Source organism: Phaseolus vulgaris, chromosome 4 (genome assembly GCF_000499845.2).
Source record: "Phaseolus vulgaris cultivar G19833 chromosome 4, P. vulgaris v2.0, whole genome shotgun sequence".
Taxonomy (NCBI): domain Eukaryota; kingdom Viridiplantae; phylum Streptophyta; class Magnoliopsida; order Fabales; family Fabaceae; genus Phaseolus; species Phaseolus vulgaris.
Window position 1 is genome coordinate 25,736,740 of NC_023756.2, and position 19,205 is coordinate 25,755,944.

At 52.0% G+C, this 19,205-nt stretch overlaps 1 protein-coding gene across 1 annotated transcript; it reads left to right on the forward strand.

Annotated features, from left to right (window-relative positions):
• The first annotated feature begins 3,328 nt into the window (after nucleotides 1-3,328).
• On the forward strand, nucleotides 3,329-16,695 carry LOC137838549 (uncharacterized). The gene is made up of 5 exons (XM_068647795.1): nucleotides 3,329-3,810; nucleotides 5,505-5,578; nucleotides 6,467-6,699; nucleotides 7,356-7,628; nucleotides 16,117-16,695. The coding sequence occupies exons 1-5, from the start codon at nucleotides 3,329-3,331 to the stop codon at nucleotides 16,693-16,695; spliced, it is 1,641 nt and encodes a 546-aa protein (XP_068503896.1).
• The last annotated feature ends 2,510 nt before the right edge of the window (nucleotides 16,696-19,205 follow it).

The window sequence follows — 19,205 nt, forward strand, 5'->3', positions numbered from 1 at the left end:
CGAAGACTACCCCAAGCCCCGCCAAGGCTTTGCACACGTCCCGATCAGCGGGAGCAAGTTGGTTCAAGGCCAAGGCCTTCATTGTTATGGGCTTGTCAGTCCAGTATAAAGGAAAGTCGTCCAGGGCGGTAGGATCGTGCTTGGTTGCGCGTATTTTGAAAAACTTCCCTTTCCACCCTTTGAATGAATTCTGGAAGAGCGTGAGGATGATGCGCCCGGCGATGCCAGAGAAACTCATCCACAGGCTTTTTCCTTGTTTCTTTACCTCGAAAAAATGAAGAAAAACGTCCACGGAAGGAGGGACACCCAGATATCCACAAAGAATTTGAAACCCCCTTACGAAAGCCCAGCTGTTGGGGTGAAGCTGGGCGGGGGCGGTGTTGATCTCAGTGAGCAGCTCCCTCTCGAAGGAAGTGAGAGGTAGACGCAGCCCCACCCTTTTGAGTACCATTTGGTAAAGGAAGAAGAAGGGGTTTCCCCCAGTGTCCCTTGAGTCCCCGCAAACGGGTACCCCGGGTTTCACCCGGCATACCAAGACGTGGGAGTCGTGAGTTTTATGGAAAGCATTGAAGTTGTAAAGCGCGGGGTCCCCCTGTGGGCCTCCACGTCTTCGACGGAGTTTAGGGTGGAGCACTCGTCGAGGAGGTCATCGAGAGCCCAGTCATACTCATTTTTGTACTAAGACCTAGGGAGCGGAGGAGGCGCGCTGGTCTTAGTTTTCGCCATGGATGCAAGAGTTGAAGAGCAAAAGAGAAAAAGAAAGGGTTCAGAGAAAATGGGTTTGGAGGAGAAAAGGGGAAAAAATGGAGGAATCCTAGGTGAACCCTACCCACACGGGAGAAAGGAGGAAAGAGAGGAACGAAGAAGCACAAGAACGACATCCAAAAAATACAGTAACAGAAACAATCTCAGGCAGTTCATGCAGTAAAGGGAATCATGAAGGAGAGGAAAAACCGTACCTTTGGGGATCGAAGGATGTGGAGAGCGGAAGCACGAAAGAGCAAGGGTCACGAGAGAGGAAATTCGAAGAAGATGAACAGTGAGGAAAGGCAGAGAAAGTGGATGTAACAGTGGTTTCAAGCGCGGGGTTTTGGTAACTTAAACGTTACACCTGCAACCCAAGGGGCGTTAATTGGGGACCGTTTGATTGCGCCGCGTGTCAAGGGATTGGGCGCTCAGGGGAAGCGCAAGAGGCTCTTAGGGATGACCGCGTGATGAACCACGTGGCACGCGATTAAGCGTGGCCCCAAAAGGTGTTGTTTTCCCGTCTCAGAGGATGTCCAATCAGCCATTAAGAACACCCCAAGGGTTCAGAGAGTGTCACGTCAATGTTTCCAAGGTTGACACGTCAGAAAGAATGACACCTCACCAGGTGCCACGTAGATGGCGTGGGCGAGGCCTTAGTCTTTTCGTTGAAGACAAGTCATCAGCTTAAGACTGGGGGCTTGTGTACCGTCCCGTACCCGGGCGTTGACGAAGTCAAGGTCAAAGTCAGCGTCGAAGTCAAAGTCAACGTAAGGCGTTGCCCGGGTGGGGTGACGCCAAGCGCAGGCGTCGCCAACAGAAAGGATCGCCAAGATAAGGCGTCGCCTAGCAGGGCGTCGCCAGGATAAGGCGTCGCCTAGCATGGTGTCGCCAAGGTGGAATAACATAAAAGCAAGGTGACCACAGCGCCATTCCCCGACACCCATGGGTAGGAAAGACCATGGAGGGGGCGACGCCGTGGGAAGGCCTCAGACCCCTGATAACCAGGGAATAGTGATGAAGAGAAGGAAAAGGTGGCTTCAAGGCCATAGTGACAGCACCAGTGTAGGGCAGCCCGACTCGTGAAGTACCCCTGCCGCCCCAGAGACGCCTTTGGGACAGATACGACTCAAGGGGAGGGTCACGCCCAGGGTAGCCAGGTGCAGGGTACGAGAGGAAGGCAGATACGCTCTCAAAGTGAGTGACTAGATGATTGGGGCATGAGTTGGCACCCAAAAAGTCACCCCTTGCGCAGTAGCACTCCCAAGCAGGAGGACTCACACGTAGAAACGTCCCCCGATGGGCAGAAACGTCCCCAGATGGGGTCATGGCGTTGTGAGGCCCTCCACGTGTACGACAGCCAGGTCAGAATAGAAACACCCTTCAGTCAGGTACCAGGTAATTAAAGTCATTCAATACAGTTTCTGTTTTGAGCGTTTCAGGTACTATAAAGGCTCCCAAGCGTTTCAACATCTTAAATGCGCTACGTTTTCTAATTAGACGCGTTAACTAAGTGCGTTACGTTTTGTGATTAAAAGCGCTTTAAGGCGCTTTAAATGCTTGGGCAGTTTAAATAGCGCTGAGAATGATGGAAACAGGGTTGGAACTTTTGGCAAACTGACCAGAAACTCTCTAGTTGCTTGCTCGAGCCTTGAGGTTACGCACAAGGGACTAGGGAAAGAGCTTTGCCAGAAGCAGAAATACACACTAGACACAGTTTCCATTTTTAAGACCTTCAGAGTGCCATACGTGGTGCTCAGAGACGGAGGTGCATAGTTTTGGTGTTTCTTGCTGGCTGACTTGAGCGTCGGAGTGCAAACGGCCGCTAGGGCGCCCTTTTGTCCTCTTTTTGCAGGAATCCACAGGTAACCAGTGGGAAGGAGTCCCTAGCTGACGGTCGAGGACGCGCACGAAGACGTCCCAGTCAACCGGACGGAACAGTCTTAAATGCGTTGAACGTGTCATAATTCAATGCGCTTTAAGACACTTTAAATGCTAGGGTAGTTTAAATAACGCCTCGAATGTTGGGAACTTCTGGCAAATTTTCCTGAAACACTCTAGTTGCTTGCTCGAGCCTTGAGGTTACGCACAAGGGACTAGGGAAAGATCTTTGCCAGAACTAGAAAATATACACTAGACACAGTTCCATTTAACCGCCCCCAGAGTACCCTTCACGGTGCTCCGATACGGAGGCGCATAGCTTTTGGTGTTTCTTGCTGGCTGACTTGAGCGTCGGAGTGGAAACGGCAGCTAGTGCGCCCTTTTGTCCTTTTTGAAGGAATCCACAGGTAACCAGTGGGAAGGAGTCCCTAGCTGACGGTTGAGGTCGCGCACAAAGACGTCCCAGGTCAACCGGACGGAATATTTGGCGCCCACCGTGGGGCCGATATAAAACATTGGTCCCATCACAAGTTTGAGAAGATCTAAGAAGTGACGATAACATTTGAGGAAACAGTGAAGAATGGCCACCACTAGACGAGGCACCGCACGCACTGCGGGTGAAGAAATGTCCATGCAGCAGGTCCTGGAGATAGTGCGGGGGCTGCAGGATGATATGGCGGAGTCGAAGATAGAACAAGAACGCATGCATGCAGATCTCGAAGCCTTGCATGTGAGGAACGAAGAGCTCCGTCGCGTTAATGAGGAGTTGCGCCGGGGTCTGAGGAACAACCAGGGGCAACGTGAGCAAGAAGAGATGAAGCATCTCACCCCACCAAGGGAGTTTTCCACTCCCTTCTCGCAGGAGATCCTAGGTGCAGCGATCCCCAACACCTTCGCAGGGCCCAAGGCGATTTTCACCGGGATGGAGGATCCTGAGGCGCATCTCACGGCGTTCCACACGCAAATGGTGTTAGTAGGCGGCTTCGACGCCGCAAGATGCAAGCTCTTCATGAGCACTTTGACAGGAATGGCGATAGATTGGTTTATCAGCTTTCCTAACGACCATATCACATCTTTTCAGCAGCTGTCACAGCTGTTCAGAGAGCAATACCTGGCTGATCCTGCCGGCAACTCGAACGTGGAGGAATCGCTTTGTAGCACTCTCTGTCCCGTCTACGCGACTGCGTTCTCTACAGAGTCACCCTCAGAACCTTCTCTCAGATGTCTTCAAACGTGACCTGCAAAAGACACAGACGGCGCCTCTAGCGGTCGTTTGCACTTCGACGATCAAGTTAGTCCACAGAACCACGAAATGAGAAACTAGTAGTGTGTGTGAAAAACTCTTGCTCTCTGTTTTTCGTATCCCCCATCTCTCCCTGATTCCTTCCTTTTATGTCTCCCTCTCTGTTTCTGGGCATAACAGAATTCTGTTATGCTTTTCTGGCATGTGTCAGAACCCTGTTATGCTTTTCAGAGACAGTGTACCTGCAGAATCAGTACTGAGAGCGTGAGAGTCTGTGCATGTCTGCGCCTGTCTGTACCCTTAATGGTACGGAGTGCACTTTTGTCTGGACCGCACCACTCTCAGATGGTGACACGTGGAGGCCTGCAACTCACATCTAACCACACACGTGTCACTTACTGGAAGGGCTCTAACGCTTCTCTTTGTGTGCCTAAGTTACGCCCTTGCGGAGTAACTTAGGATATTTCTCTCATCTGGGTAAATCGCATACTCTCAGGAGAACGTCGGGTGTGGCTGGTCTAGGCACACTCACCAAACGTTGCTCTCTGCGTACACGACTTACCCTTCACGCACGTAATGGGTTGGGGGAGTCACCAATCACTTATCGGTTTACTAGCTCCCTCAGGCCACTCTCGTGCGCGATTCCCTAAGATGTGCTCATGCGAGGTCCATGTATAACGCTCTCGCCGGGAACCTTAATCCCAGTTTAACTGCGTGTAACACGAAACCCCGATGACAATACACCCGATGACTGATCAGTGTTTATTTGCTTCTCGCGTTCTGCCTTCAGGCGTTAGTCTGAGAACTGGTCTGTTGGTGGCCACTTGGCTACTGACCACCGATCACCGTTCTGGATGATCTGTCCCCTGACCTCTCTGCCGCCTGATCTGTCGGTGGTCACTTGGTTACTGACCACCGATCACCGCTATTGGTGATCGTCTCCCTGACCTCTCTGCCACCTGGTCCACGTGTCACCCTGCGAGTAGTCCACGTGGTTCTCAGCTGCTGACGTCATCGACTACCGATGACCGATCGGATCACAAGCCCCCCAGTCTCGAGTCGAGAACTCGTTCTCAGCGAAGAGACTAAGTGGTCGTGCCCTCAGTCCACGTGGCAAGTGGGACCGCATCACGTGCCACCTCACGTGCTGCTTTTTAACGTTTGAACTTCCTTCCTTAATCTCGCGACACGTGGCCCCATCGACGGCCAGCGTGGTGTGTCGCTAGCGCTTCTCTTATTCAAATTGGCGCGCTCCTTCACTGTTACTTCATCTTCTTCAATCGACTCTCAGACCCCCTGCAAACTCTTCCTCTGCGCACCTATCTTTCTTCGAATTTTCTGCTTCCAAAACTCTTGCGATCATCCAAAGGTATGGTTTTTCTTCTTCCTGGGTCTATTTAGATCATCTTTACCGATTGCATTTATCTTTCTGGTTATCATGCATTCATCTTCTCTATTTGCCTATCTCGAACCCGCGCTAGGGTTTTTTCACGTTCTCGCTTTGACTTCTGCTTCTTCTTCTTCCTCTCTTCACCTGGGCATCTCTTTCTCCTTTCCCTCCTCTGTTTTCACCGAAACATTCATCATTCCCTCTTCTTCCATTCATTCTGACTTTTCGTTTTTCTTCCATTTGCAGCTATCTCGCGATGGCTCGCTTGAAACAAACCGCGCGTATTATTGCCCCTTCTTCTGGTGCACAGCCTTCCGCGAGTGCGCCAGCTCCACCACCGCCTGTGGCTACCTCCTACCACGACAATGCCAGGGTCTACGACTGGGCCCCCCTGGCGTTGCTCGCTAAAACCTCCACTCTACTGCCCAGGGCCACCTCACGTCCCTGCTGAGCCACAATCCTGATGAGCCTTCCTGCGCCATCGACAGGGAGAATGACTTCAATATCCAAATCCGCATTCCTCCTCGAGGAATGCCCATCTGCGCGGACGATAGGGCCACCAATGGGGTGCCCTTCGTCTTCATCTACTCCGCTATCTTCAAGAGGTTGAAGCTGCACCTCCCTTTTACCTTCTTCGAAAAGGAGCTGATGATGGAGTTGAACGTCGCTCCCTGCCAACTCCATCCCAATGCCTGGGCCTTCATCCGGGCGTTTCAAATCCTCTGCAATTATTTTGGGCACAACGCCTCCGTGGATGTGTTCCTCTACTTCTTCGAGGCGAAGAATCCTGGGGACAGGTCCTGGGTTAGCCTGAACGGGGTTGCTGGGCGGGTGCTCCTGGGCCTATACCAACAATCCTTCAAAGACTGGAAGGGCAGATTCTACATGATATCTACCACCCAACAAAGTCCAAATCTACTCGAGGGGTACCCCATCTACTGGGTTCCTGGGGTTGAATTCAAGAAGTCCAGGGACCTCGAAACCATGGCCCCCTACGAGCGCGAGCTATGTGGGCTGCTCCTGGGGGCCAAGTACAACTCCGCTCGCCTCATCAAGGATGAGTTTGATGTGGTGGCTCTGAAAAAATATATAGGTAGCTCTTCTTGCACCTCTTATGATATTTGTCTCTTCTCATGCATGCCTTTATGTGTTTTTTGACTTACTTGCATAACTTGGCCAACTAACCCTTCCTTTTCTCGTCTATGTAGACTCAATGTCGGGGAAAGACAGGAGGCTGGCCTTGCTAGAGCTTGCCAAGCGTCGGGGAACCAAGGGCACTGGCTCCTCCTCTTCTACAACTGAGCCCATTGCAGCCCCTCCACTCTCGGTCGCGCCAGCTGAAGGCCCCGAGCAAGAAAAGAAAAGGAAAAGGCTGGTGAAGGCTTCCACGTCATTTGCTGCTGCTGCCTCAACTGAAGAGGAGAGCTCTGGCTCTCCTCTTGTACACCGCCAGAGGAAGAAACCAGCGGTCGAGGGGGCTTCGTCTCTCCAGCCTGGAGAGATCGAGCTAGTGGAAGTAGAGGAAGGGTCTTACCCACCTCCCTGTGCTCAACCTGCCTCAGAGCCCACCTGCCTTCCTTCTCCATGCCAGCAGTTGCCTCCAACTTCTCAACTGCCATCTTCCCCCCCAGCAGGCCAATCACCCGGTCCATCTGCTCATCCTGCTGGGGGTGCTTCTGCCCAAACTGGGGGTGCACCACCACCACTGCTGCCAATCTCTACCGCCACTGCTGAATGTGGTGGGTCCAGCTCGCGCCCAAGCGCTTCTGGGCCAGCCACGAGAACTTCAGCAGGGTCATCACCCTGTTTCGACAGCTCATAAGCAACCGGGAGCTCGTCGAATGGAATGGTGATGAGGTGGACATGCACCTGGCCAAGCAGGTAGTGCTCTCTCTTGAGTTTTCCACCCAGCACCGCAAGCAACTAGCCCTAGAGAAGAGGGTGAAAGAGCTTGAGCACGACAAGGAGTCACTGCGAAGTGACTTCGAAGCTGCTCAAGGATCTGTGGAGCTGATGCGGGGCATGGTGGAGAAAGCTAGGAGGGAGTACCTAGCGCAGGTCCAAGAGACCATCAAGACAGAGATCTTGATGGGGTAGACTGTGAGCTCTTTGGACTGCGCGGTGGTGGAGCTACGGGCCGAGACCTCCTCCTTGCGCCAACTGAACACTCAGCTAGTGGGGGAGCTCGAGTCCACCAAAGAAGCGGCTGCTACTGCGGAGAAAAAGCTTGAGGAGGTGGCGGGCAAACTTTCTAAAGCCCAGGGCCAACTAGCAGAAGCTGCCTCCTCTCTTGCTGCCGTTACCACTGAGAGAGATGCTGCGGAGGCCTCAAAGCAAAAACTGGAGGCGGAGAAGGCTGATTTGATGAACGTGGGTGCTGATGCCCTTACTGATGGATTCGAGCTAGCACTCGAGCAAATCAAATGCATTCTCCCAGACCTGGACCTCTCGCAGTTCAGCATCTATCACGAAGTGGTGGATGGAAAGCTCATCCCTCCTGCCCCTTAAACCTTTCTCTTTCTTGTAAATTTTCACTTCTGCACAATTTTTCTTAGTACTTCAAAATTGTATAAAAACTTGGTTATGAATACAAACTCTCAATGCTTCTTCTCTTGCATAAGTTTCTTCCCTTGTATTTTCTTTGAGCTTCACTTTTCTTTATGCGCGCGACTCACTGTTATCTAGCTTAGGTTCAGCGCGATCTTGAGCTTTGTCTTTCCTTTCGCACACGACTAAGTGTTAACCAGCTTAGGCTTAGCGCGATCTTGAGCTTTGTCTTTCCTTTCGCACACGACTGAGTGTTAACCAGCTTAGGCTTAGCGCGATCTGCCTCCCTTGTTCTTGGCCTCTACTTGATCACGACTAGCTACTCCCTTAGCCTCGTGTTTAACAGTTCTTGTGCGCTGCTTTGCACCACTAACCAATCACTGACGACTCATCAGTGATCGTTCTTCGATCTTCACTTAGCTTCTCTGTCGCTCTAGCACTAAGTGCATAGAGAACCTTGACATCGATCGCTCGAGGTGATGCCTTGTTTTGGGGAAATAAAAGTGTTTCTCGCTAACCCCTCTTACTTTCCCCAAGGTCATCACCCTTCGGGGCGTTGAGTCGTTCATTCCCTGCCTCACTCCTGGGGTGAGGAGGGTTTCGGACTAAGAGCTTTCCTGGGCCAATATTGGTGCATGCCAAGTGGGTAAGGACATTTTGTCGAAACCTTTCCTTTCCCTCCCTTGGTCTCACTAGCACCCCTGGCTTTTCAAACCCTTAACTGTTTGCGCTCACACCTGGGGTGAGGAAGACTTAGATCGGTGCCAGTACTTGCGCCTAGGGCAAGTAGGGCCTAACCAATCACCTGCACTTGCACCTGGGGCTAGGAGGATTTTAATTTTAATACTTGAAGCACACTTGATATGCTGGGAATTTTTTCTTTAATTGGGTGGCCTCGTTAAAAACCCTCCTTAGGGAAAAGAGTGCCCCCTTGTCTGTTCAACTGTTTCCATCACATACAAAGCATGTATCTTTTAGCGCGAGAACGCCATTACTGTACAACTTTAACTGAAATAAAATTTTAAATGGGTGGCGTTCCACGTTCTGGGATGGCTCCTCCCTCCAAAGTCTCTAGGCGATAGGCTCCGTTCTCCAATGTCTCCACCACTCTGTACGGGCCTGTCCACTTTGGAGACAGCTTGTTCTGCATGTCATTCTGATGCGCCTTTCTCATCACCAGATCACCTTCCTGGAAGCGCCTGGGCCTCACTTTAGAGTTGTGCCTCCGCTCTACTCTTCTCTTTACAGCTTCAGCACTGACTCTGGCTTCTTCTCGCACTTCGTCCAGCAAGTCTAGATTTACCTTTTGTTCTTCATTGGACTCTTCAGCAATGAAGTTCAAGAACCTCGGGGAGCTCTCCTGTATCTCCACAGGAATCATGGCGTTTGTCCCATAGACAAGGCTGAAGGGCGTCTCATGGGTGCTGGACTGTGGGGTGGTATGATAAGACCATACAATTCTGTGGACCTCCTCTGCCCAGCCTCCTTTGGCCTTGTCTAGTCTTCGCTTCAACCCCCTGAGCAGTACTCGATTTGCTAACTCCACCTGCCCATTGGTTTGTGGGTGTTCCACTGAAGCGAAAACCTGCTGTATTTTTAACTCCTCACACATCTTCCTCAGCTGATGACTCGTGAACTGGGTGCCATTGTCGGAGACCAACCTCTTGGGTATTCCGAAGCGGAAGACGATGTTCTTCCAGACGAAGTGCTCGACTTTCTGTGCGGTGATGTGTGCGACTAGTTCTGCCTCCACCCACTTGGTGAAGTACTCGATGGCCACGATAAGAAACTTCATCTGCCTTGTCGCCAGGAGAAAAGGTCCTAGGATGTCGATTCCCCATGTGTGGAATGGCCACGGGCTATGGATGGACCTCAACTCCTCAGGGGGTGCCTTGTGCCAGTCTGCATGCAGTTGACACTGTTTGCATCGCTGAGCAAACCTTATGCAATCTTCCTTCAGCTTTGGCCAGTAGTACCCTGCGCGGAGTACTCTACTTGCCAAAGCGCGACCACCTACGTGGCTTCCGCACACCCCGTCGTGCAGCTCAGACATGACTCTAGTGCATTGCTTGCCGTGCACACAGATCTGCACAGGGTGAGAAAATCCAAATCTAAAGAGGTTTCCATCTATTAGAGTAAACTTACTTGAACTCCACTTTATCCTTTTTGCCTCTGCCACGTCGAGCGGGAGTACACCATCTTCTAAGTATAACTGGTATGGCGTTATCCAGGTGTCAGGTTCCTTCTGCGCATGGACCTCCATCGACTCATCGGTCTTCGACGGTCGCGATCTCACCCTCGGTGCTCTCAGCGTTTCTGGGGTCAACGACCGATGACCGATCGTTAGACGCTCCATTGATTTGCACACATGGAATACCTAATTATCCGACACGAACGCTCGCGGTACCTTCAAGATCTCCTGAATGACAGTCCTCTGCTTCCCCCCTTTGCCTGAGCTGGCCAGCTTGGCAAGCAGGTCTGCTCTGGCATTTTGCTCTCTTGGCACGTGTACCAATTCGAATTCGGTGAAGGACGTCTTCAGGAGCAGTACATACTCCAGGTAGGCTGCCATCTGGGGATCCTTCGCTTGGAACTCCCCTGTAACCTGCCCGGTGACCAGCAAAGAGTCGCTTTTGGCCAGCAGATTTCTTGCTCCCATTTCTCTTGCTAACAACATTCCCGCGATCAGGGCTTCATACTCCGCCTGGTTGTTGCTAGCTTTGAAGGCAAAGCGGAGGGACTGCTCGATCAGTACCCCGTTTGGGCCTTCCAGGATGACTCCAGTGCCACTCCCCTGTTGATTAGAAGAACCGTCCACCGATAATACCCATCGGAAATCTAATCCTTCTGTAGGTGTCGCGATCGACGACAACTCGACTACAAAGTCTGCGAACACCTGCCCCTTGATCGGTCCTTGGGGCTCGTACTGGATGTCAAACTCTGATAATTCCACCGCCCATTTGACCATCCTGCCTGCTACATCAGGTTTCTTCAACACGTTCTGGATAGGCAGATCAGTCATCACCACCACTGTGAAGCTGTGGAAGTAATGCCTGAGTCTTCTGGCTGAAAACACCACTGCCAGGGCAGCCTTCTCGAGGGCCCGGTACCTTGTTTCAGGGCCTTGCAGCACCTTACTCACGAAGTAAACAGGCCTCTGGGTCTGGTCTTGCTCTTGCACCAGGACTGAGCTGACTGCTCTCTCCGTCACAGCGAAATATAGACGAAGAGGGATGCCTACCTGGGGTTTTCGCAAGACTGGTGGGCTTGCCAGATATTCCTTTAGCTTGATGAAGGCCTCCTCGCACTCCGGTGTCCATAGGAATCTGCTGTTGCGCTTAAGACACTGGAAGTATGGATGACCCTTCTCCCCTCCAGCGGACATAAACCGGGACAGAGCTGCCAAGCGATCGGTGAGTTGTTGCACCTCCTTCACCGTCGTTGGGCTCCTCATTGCCACGATTGCCACACACTTCTCGGGGTTAGCTTCGATTCCCCGCTCTGTTAAGAGGAAGCCCAAGAACTTCCCAGCCTCCACTCCAAAGATACATTTCTCAGGGTTGAGCTTCAGCCTGTACCTGGCAATGGTGGTGAATAGCTCTTCCAGATCAGCTGCATGATGTTTCTTCTCTTGGGACGTAACCACCATGTCATCTACATAGGCATGTACGTTCCTTCCCAGCATGGGCGAGAGTACCCTATCCATGAGCCGCTGATAGGTAGCCCCCGCGTTATTTAACCCGAATGGCATGACCTTGTAGCAGTAGCAAGACCGTTCCGTCATAAACGCAGTCTTGCACTCATCCATGGGGTGCATCCTGATCTGGTTGTACCCTGAAAAAGCATCCAAAAAGCTTAGTAGCTTTCCCCCCGATGCGCTATCGACTAGAGCATCTATAATGGGTAAAGGGTAAGAGTCCTTGGGGCACGCCTTGTTGAGGTCGGTGAAGTCCACGCACATTCTCCACTTGCCGCTTGCCTTCTGAACCAGCACCACATTCGCTAGCCACTTGGGGTACTGGATCTCTCTGATGTGCCCTGCAGCAAGGAGCTTCTGCGCTTCATCGTGGATCACCTTCCTCTTCTCTTCGTTGAATTTCCTTCGCCTTTGTCGCACAGGTCGAACCTTGGGATCCATCGACAGACGATGGCAAAGGAAATCGAGGTCGATTCCTGGCATGTCGGATGCTGACCATGCGAAGGCATTCATGTGCTTCTCAATCACACCCACGATCAGCCTTCGCTCTTCTTCAACGAGGGATCCCCCTAATTTGAATTTTTTCCCCCCGATGTCCACTTTGACCCATCCTTCAGCTAGGTGGGGCCTTCTTTCACTGGCGATGACCGCCTTCGCGATCCCTGACTCGCGAGGAGAGATCGCGCCTTCCTCTTCTTCTTCAACATGCGCTACCTGGGAGCCCCCCACCGCAGCATTCTCCATCCTCTGAGCGCCATATGTCTCCCTAACCACCGATCGCTCTCCGCGCGAACCTGGTGGTGGTTTCGTGGTGACGTGGCAAACACTTCTCTTCTGCTTCAGGCTGTTCTCATAACAGCGTCTTGCCTCAGCCTGATCCGACTTGATGGTGATCACGTTTCCCTCCATCGACGGCAGTTTCAACTTCATGTGCCTCGTTGATGGTATTGCGCCCAACCTATTGAGTGTTGGCCTACCCAACAAAATGTTGTACGCAGAAGGGGCGTTCACCACCAGGTACTTTATCTTTTCAGTGCGGGCTGTCGTTCCGTTAGTGAACGTTGTCCTCAGCTCAATGTATCCCCACACCTCTACCTGATCTCCTGCAAAACCGTAGAGACACCCGGTATATGGCCTCAGCTGATCAGGGGACAACTGTAATTTGTTGAATGTTGGCCAGAACATGACGTCTGCGGAGCTTCCTTGATCTACGAGTACTCTGTGCACTCGTCTTCCCGCTGTGATGAGAGAAATGACCACAGGGTCGTTGTCGTGCGGGACAACGTCCCGTAGATCATCTTTCCTGAAGATAATGTCTACTTCAGGGTAATGAATCTCATTTACCGCATCTACCGCCATCACTGATCGAGCGTATCTCCTTCTCTGTGACGCTGTGCATCCCCCACCAGAGAAGCCTCCCGCGATGGTTTGCACTTCCCCGTGCACAGGGACTTCATGCTGCTGTTCTCCAGTCTGGGATCCTGACGCGCGATCACCTTGCGGCTCACGCAGGTAATCTGCTAGGAAACCAGACTTCACCAACTCCGCCAGTTGGTGCCCCAACGCTAAACAGGAGTGAAGTGTGTGGCCAAAGGCCTGGTGAAACTCACACCACTCGTTCTTCTTTCTACCCAGTACCTTATCAGTTTTCTCCGGTACTCGTAGTCTTGCTGCTACAGCAGGAAGGGCGATGAGGTCCGCCAATCCCACCATGAAGCTGTATCTCGGGGGTGCGTTATTCTCCCTTGCACGCCCCCTGCTCTGCTCTTTGCCTGGTGCATAGGGACGAGGTTTTTCCCGCACCTTTTTCCCCTCCTTGGTTTCATGCACCCTTGCTTGCTGTGGTTTTCCTGGTCCACCATGCGGTCTCGGTGGTGCAGCACTTCCCCTCTTCTCAGAAACCTTTGTTTCTGCCACTATGTGCGCCACCGCACGTCGTCGGATCTCTGCAAAGGTGCTGGGATGGTTCCTGATGAGAGACTCGCTGAAGGGGCCAGGCAGCACTCCCTTCTTAAATGCATGCACCAGCATATCTTCATCTTTGCTGGGCAGTCTAACCACTTGTGCTCCAAAGCGGTTGAGGTAGTCTTTCAGGGACTCACCCTGGTACTGACGCACGTCGAACAAGTCGTATGACACCACTACAGGTGCTTTGTTGACGATATATTGCTCAGTGAAGAGCTTTGAAAACTGAGAGAAAGACGTGATATGCCCTTCTGGTAAACTCACGAACCACTCCATGGCGATTCCGCTCAATGTGCTCATGAACATTTTGCAGTACACAGCGTCTGAGCCCCCAGACAACATCATCTGGGTGTGGAATGCCGTCAGATGCGCCTCCGGGTCTTCTACCCCCTTGAACGACGCTTTTACCCCCACCAGGTTGGGAGGCACCATGGTTCCCATGATTTCAGGGGAGAATGGCATGGGGAACGCTCTTGGTGGTGACGGCTGCCTAGCCATCCTTTCGTCTACCACGTGTTCCCTCTGCGCCTGCAACGTCCTTCTCAACTCTTCGTTGACGCGATTCAGCTCGTCGTTCCTACTTTGCGATGCAGCCAACTCCGCCTGCATCCTTTCTTGTTCAGCTTTTGACACCGCAGCGTTATCCTGCAGCGTGCGCACCATCTCCAGGACCTGCGCCATTGTCACAGCTCCTTCGTCAGCAGATGGCGCAGGTGATGGTTGTCTGTTCCTTGGCATCTTTCCTTATCAAAGAAGTTAGTAAAACTCTGGTAAGCTTCAAAACTGTGGTGTATATGGGACCACGATTCACTCGACCCCACGGTGGGCGCCAAATGATCCTACCGGCAACTCGAACGTGGAGGAATCGCTTTGTAGCACTCTCTGTCCCGTCTACGCGACTGCGTTCTCTGCAGAGTCAACCTCAGAACCTTCTCTCAAATGTCTTCAAACGTGACCTGCAAAACACACAGACGGCGCCTCTAGCGGCCGTTTGCACTCCGACGATCAAGTTAGTCCACAGAACCACCAAATGAGAAACTAGTAGTGTGTGTGAAAAACTCTTGCTCTCTGTTTTTCGTATCCCCCATATCTCCCTAATTCCTTCCTTTTATGTCTGCCTCTCTGTTTCTGGGCATAACAGAATTCTGTTATGCTTTTCTGGCATGTGTCAGAACCCTGTTATGCTTTTCAGAGAAAGTGTACCTGCAGAATCAGTAGTGAGAGCGTGAGAGTCTGTGCAAGTCTGCGCGTCTCTGCGCTTGGCTGCGCCTGTCTATACCCTTAATGGTACGGAGTGCACTTTTGTCTGGACCGCACCCCTCTCAGATGGTGACACGTGGAGGCCTACAACTCACATCTAACCAGACACGTGTCACTTACTGGAAGGGCTCTAGCGCTTCTCTTTGTGTGCCTAAGTTACGCCCTTGCGGAGTAACTTAGGATATTTCTCTCATCTGGATAAATCGCATACTCTCAGGAGAACGTCGGGTGTGGCTGGTCTAGGCACACTCACCAAACGTTGCTCTCTGCGTAGACGACTTACCCTTCACGCACGTAATGGGTTGGGGGAGTCACCAATCACTGATCGGTTTACTAGCTCCCTCAGGCCACTCTCGTGCGCGATTCCCTAAGATGTGCTCATGCGAGGTCCATGTATAACGCTCTCGCTGGGAACCTTAATCCCAGTTTAACTGCGTGTAACACGAAACCCCGATGACAATACACCCGATGACTGATCAGTGTTTATTTGCTTCTCGCGTTCTGCCTTCAGGCGTTAGTCTGAGAACTGGTCTGTTAGTGGCCACTTGGCTACTGACCACCGATCATCGTTCTGGATGATCTGTCCCCTGACCTCTCTGTCGCCTGATCTGTCGGTGGTCACTTGGTTACTGACCACCGATCACCGCTATTGGCGATCGTCTCCCTGACCTCTCTGCCACCTGGTCCACGTGTCACCCTGCGAGTAGTCCACGTGGTTCTCTGCTGCTGACGTCATCGACTACCGATGACCGATCGGATCACTGGCGAGCAGGGCCTCGCCACCAGTCTCCTACGATCTGTTTGATGTGAAGCAATACCAAGGGGAGAGTTTGAAGGAGTATATCAACCGTTTCGGGGCCCAAGTGGTGAAAGTGGGCACGTCGGAGGAGCCCATGATTGTGTATGCCTTCAGGAAGGGCGTGTGTCCCGGCCCTTTTTGCGAATCTATTATTCGCAATCGCCCAAGGACTTTTGCTGAAATACGGCGTCGGGCGGTGGAACACATCGCCTCCGAAGGAGAAGTGTGCGAGAAGCGCACCACCGTCGTACCCATCTCGTCCGAGGGAGCACACGCGGGTTTAGCCCGTCAGGGTCAACGAGACCCCGACGGGAAGGAAGAAGTCAGAGGGGAGACGCCCCTATGAAGCCAGAAAACCCCAGCCCCGGGGTCCAGCAGGAGGCGATCGCCCGACCAGAGAGAGGGCAAGGCCAGCGAGATATAAATTTGTGGTGGAGTTGAAGGACCTGATCGCCGTGCCTAACATAGCCGAGAGGTTGAGACGACCGGCGAAGACTGATAAGGTGTTAGGGCCTCGAAAAGACTCTTGGTGCGAGTTCCACGAGGCTTTCGGTCATCACATTGATAACTGCCTGTCGCTGGGTTACCAGCTAGATGAACTGGTGAGAAGCGGGTTTCTGAAGGCTTATGTCGCAGAACCCGCCACGACCGCCGCCCTACCGTCGCCCGCGGAAGAACAAGCGCACGAGATGCCTGTTCTCGGCGAGGTTCACACCATTGCTGGAGGCTTTTCCGGCAGAAGACCCACCGCCTCCCAGAGAAAGAAATACGCGAGGGGGGTCAACTCAATTGATGAGAGGATCTCAGGTGATCCGTGGGAATCAGACCTCTTGTTCACGAGAGGGGATCTTCGAGACGTGGTGCCGCACGACAACGATCCCGTGGTCATTTCAGTTGTCATGGCGGGCCGAAAGGTGCACAGGGTTCTTGTCGACCAAGGAAGCTCTGTAGCCGTCATGTTTTGGTCGACATTCAACAAGTTGCGGCTGTCTCCTGACCTTTTGAGGCCCTACACAGGGTGCTTATATGGTTTCGCAGATCACCAGGTGGAAGTCCGAGGCTACCTGGAGTTGAGGACTACGTTCATGGATGGAGAGACTTCGCGTACCGAAAGCATCCGGTACTTGGTCGTAAACGCCAACTCCACCTACAACATCTTGTTGGGCTGACCGGCGTTGAATAGGTTGAACGCAGTAGCCTCCACGCGCCATATGAAGATGAAGCTGCCGGACCTCAGCGGCAAGGTAATAGACATCAAGTCGGATCAGGAGGAGGCGCGGAAATGTTACGAAAACAGCCTGAAAACCAAGAAAAGCGTGTTCATGGTGTTTAAGCGTCCGCCCAGTGTGGAAACGTCGATGATTGAGGCGACGCCCGCCGGGTCAACGCCTGACGAGGCCACACCCGTGAGGGCGACGACCGAGGTAGATACACTCATGGATGATACCACATGATGTGATTCCAATAGCCACATAGAACAAGATTCTTGACACTTTGAGGAATCACCTTGAGCTGGAAAATGTAGAGGCACTTTCTTAGAAGTTGGATCATGGTTCTAAGATCAAGAACTCACCAAAACAAGTACCAAATCCCAAACTCATTTGGATGAACCAAATATTGTCAAATTGAATCAACAAATGAGAAGGAAAAGAATAAACCGAACAGAATTGAACTTAAAAACAAAAGAACCGAACAGAATTTAAAAACTAAACAGAATAAAGGTGCTGGAAAATTAAAGGAACCGAAACAAAAACAACTCAAAACTCAAGGCAACCAGAACAAATTGAAGAAGAAGAAAGGAAGGAGAAGAGAATGCTCATGAAGATGGAGGAATGGTTGGATGATCACGCCACTAGAAGAATGGATGCTCCTAGATGAGTGTGGAAGCCGCCACTTGAGGAAACCATGGTCCTTCAAGATAAGACTAGAGAAGAAGCTCAAAGCTCTCCAAATGCTCACTCCAATTTTGAGTATAGTTTCTTTAGATAAAATTCAAATCTGAAATTTACAAGGAAGGCACCTCTATTTATAGCCTAAGGTGCTGAAAAATGAAAGCTAAACAATTCAAAAACTCCCTCCAAAAGCCACTAGAACCGGCGCTAATTTGCCTAAGCAAGGAAGGTGTGATCCCTTCCTTCACTTTGGCACCCCCTTTTCTACTCCTACACCTATCTACTAATACACCCCCCTAAGGTCCTATTTAAAACCTAAAAGATGCTATAACAAAAGAGGTTTCTAAGGTTTCCCTCTAAGCACCTTCAACTAAAGACACTACAAAAAGAGAAAATAAATGTCCTCTTGCTCCCAAGGCTTTGAACATGCTTCTTGTAATCCTTTGAGGTGGACTTTGACCTCCATGGGCATCCTCCATTTGTGCCTCCACCTCTTCTTGAGCTTGATGAGTGGCCTCCATGTTCTCTTGGGTTTGATCTCCATCAATGGAGGAGGGACCTGACGATACGGCGCCCGTGGAAGAGGCGGCGCCCGTTCAGGATAATAGCAGGGATCAACAAGCGGCTAACGCCGTGGAGAGGGAGATTGGCGGCAAAACGTTTAAGCTAGGGCGTTTGCCGAGCTAAGAAGAGCAGGAGGGGGTGGCAGAAGTGATTTCACGCCACTTGGATGCTTTCGCATGGTCTGCCTCGGATATGCCCGGCATCGACCCGGATTTCCTATGTCATCACCTCAGCATGGACGCCACGGTCCGCCTCTTGCGCCAAAGGAGGAGAAAGTTTAACGAAGAGAGGCAGCTGGTGGTAAGGGAGGAAACGCAAAAGCTGCTGAGTGCTGGCCACATCAGGGAGATCCAATACCCTGAGTGGCTAGCCAACGTCCTCCTAGTGAAGAAGGCGAATGGGAAGTGGAGGATGTGCGTGGACTTCACGGACTTAAATAAGGCGTGCCCGAAGGACTCTTACCCATTGCCTAGCATCGACGCGTTGGTGGATAGTGCATCCGACTGCAAGGTGCTAAGCTTCTTGGATGCATTCTCGGATTACAACCAGATCAAAATGCACCCGAGAGATGAGAGCAAAACTGCCTTCATAACGGAGACCAGCAGTTACTGTTACAAGGTGATGCCTTTTGGGCTGAAAAACGCGGGCGCCACCTACCAAAGGCTGATGGACAAGGTCCTAGCGCCCATGTTAGGAAGGAATGTGTACGCCTACGTCGATGACATGGTAGTGGCGTCGAAGGACAGGGCACAGCACGTGGCGGACCTAGAGGAGTTGTTCGTCACTATATCCAAGTACCGCCTCAAACTAAACCCCGAGAAGTGTGTCTTCGGGGTGGAGGCCGGTAAGTTCCTAGGGTTCATGCTCACGGAGAGAGGAATAGAGGCGAACCCCGACAAATGTGCAGCAATTATCGCCATGCGAAGCCCGGCATCGGTAAAGGAAGTGCAGCAGCTGACGGGGCGGATGTCGGCGCTCTCAAGGTTTGTTTCTATCGGAGGAGAGAAGGGGCACCCATATTTCCAGTGCCTTAAGAGAAATAGTCGCTTTGCATTGACTGACGAATGCGAAGCGACTTTCATTAAGTTGAAATAATACCTGGCGACGCCACCGGTCCTCTGTAAACCGGTAACGGGCGTGCCCCTCCGGCTGTACTTCACGGTGACAGAGCGGGCTATCAGCTCCGTGCTGGTCGAGGAGCAGGACCAGAGTCAAAAGCCCAT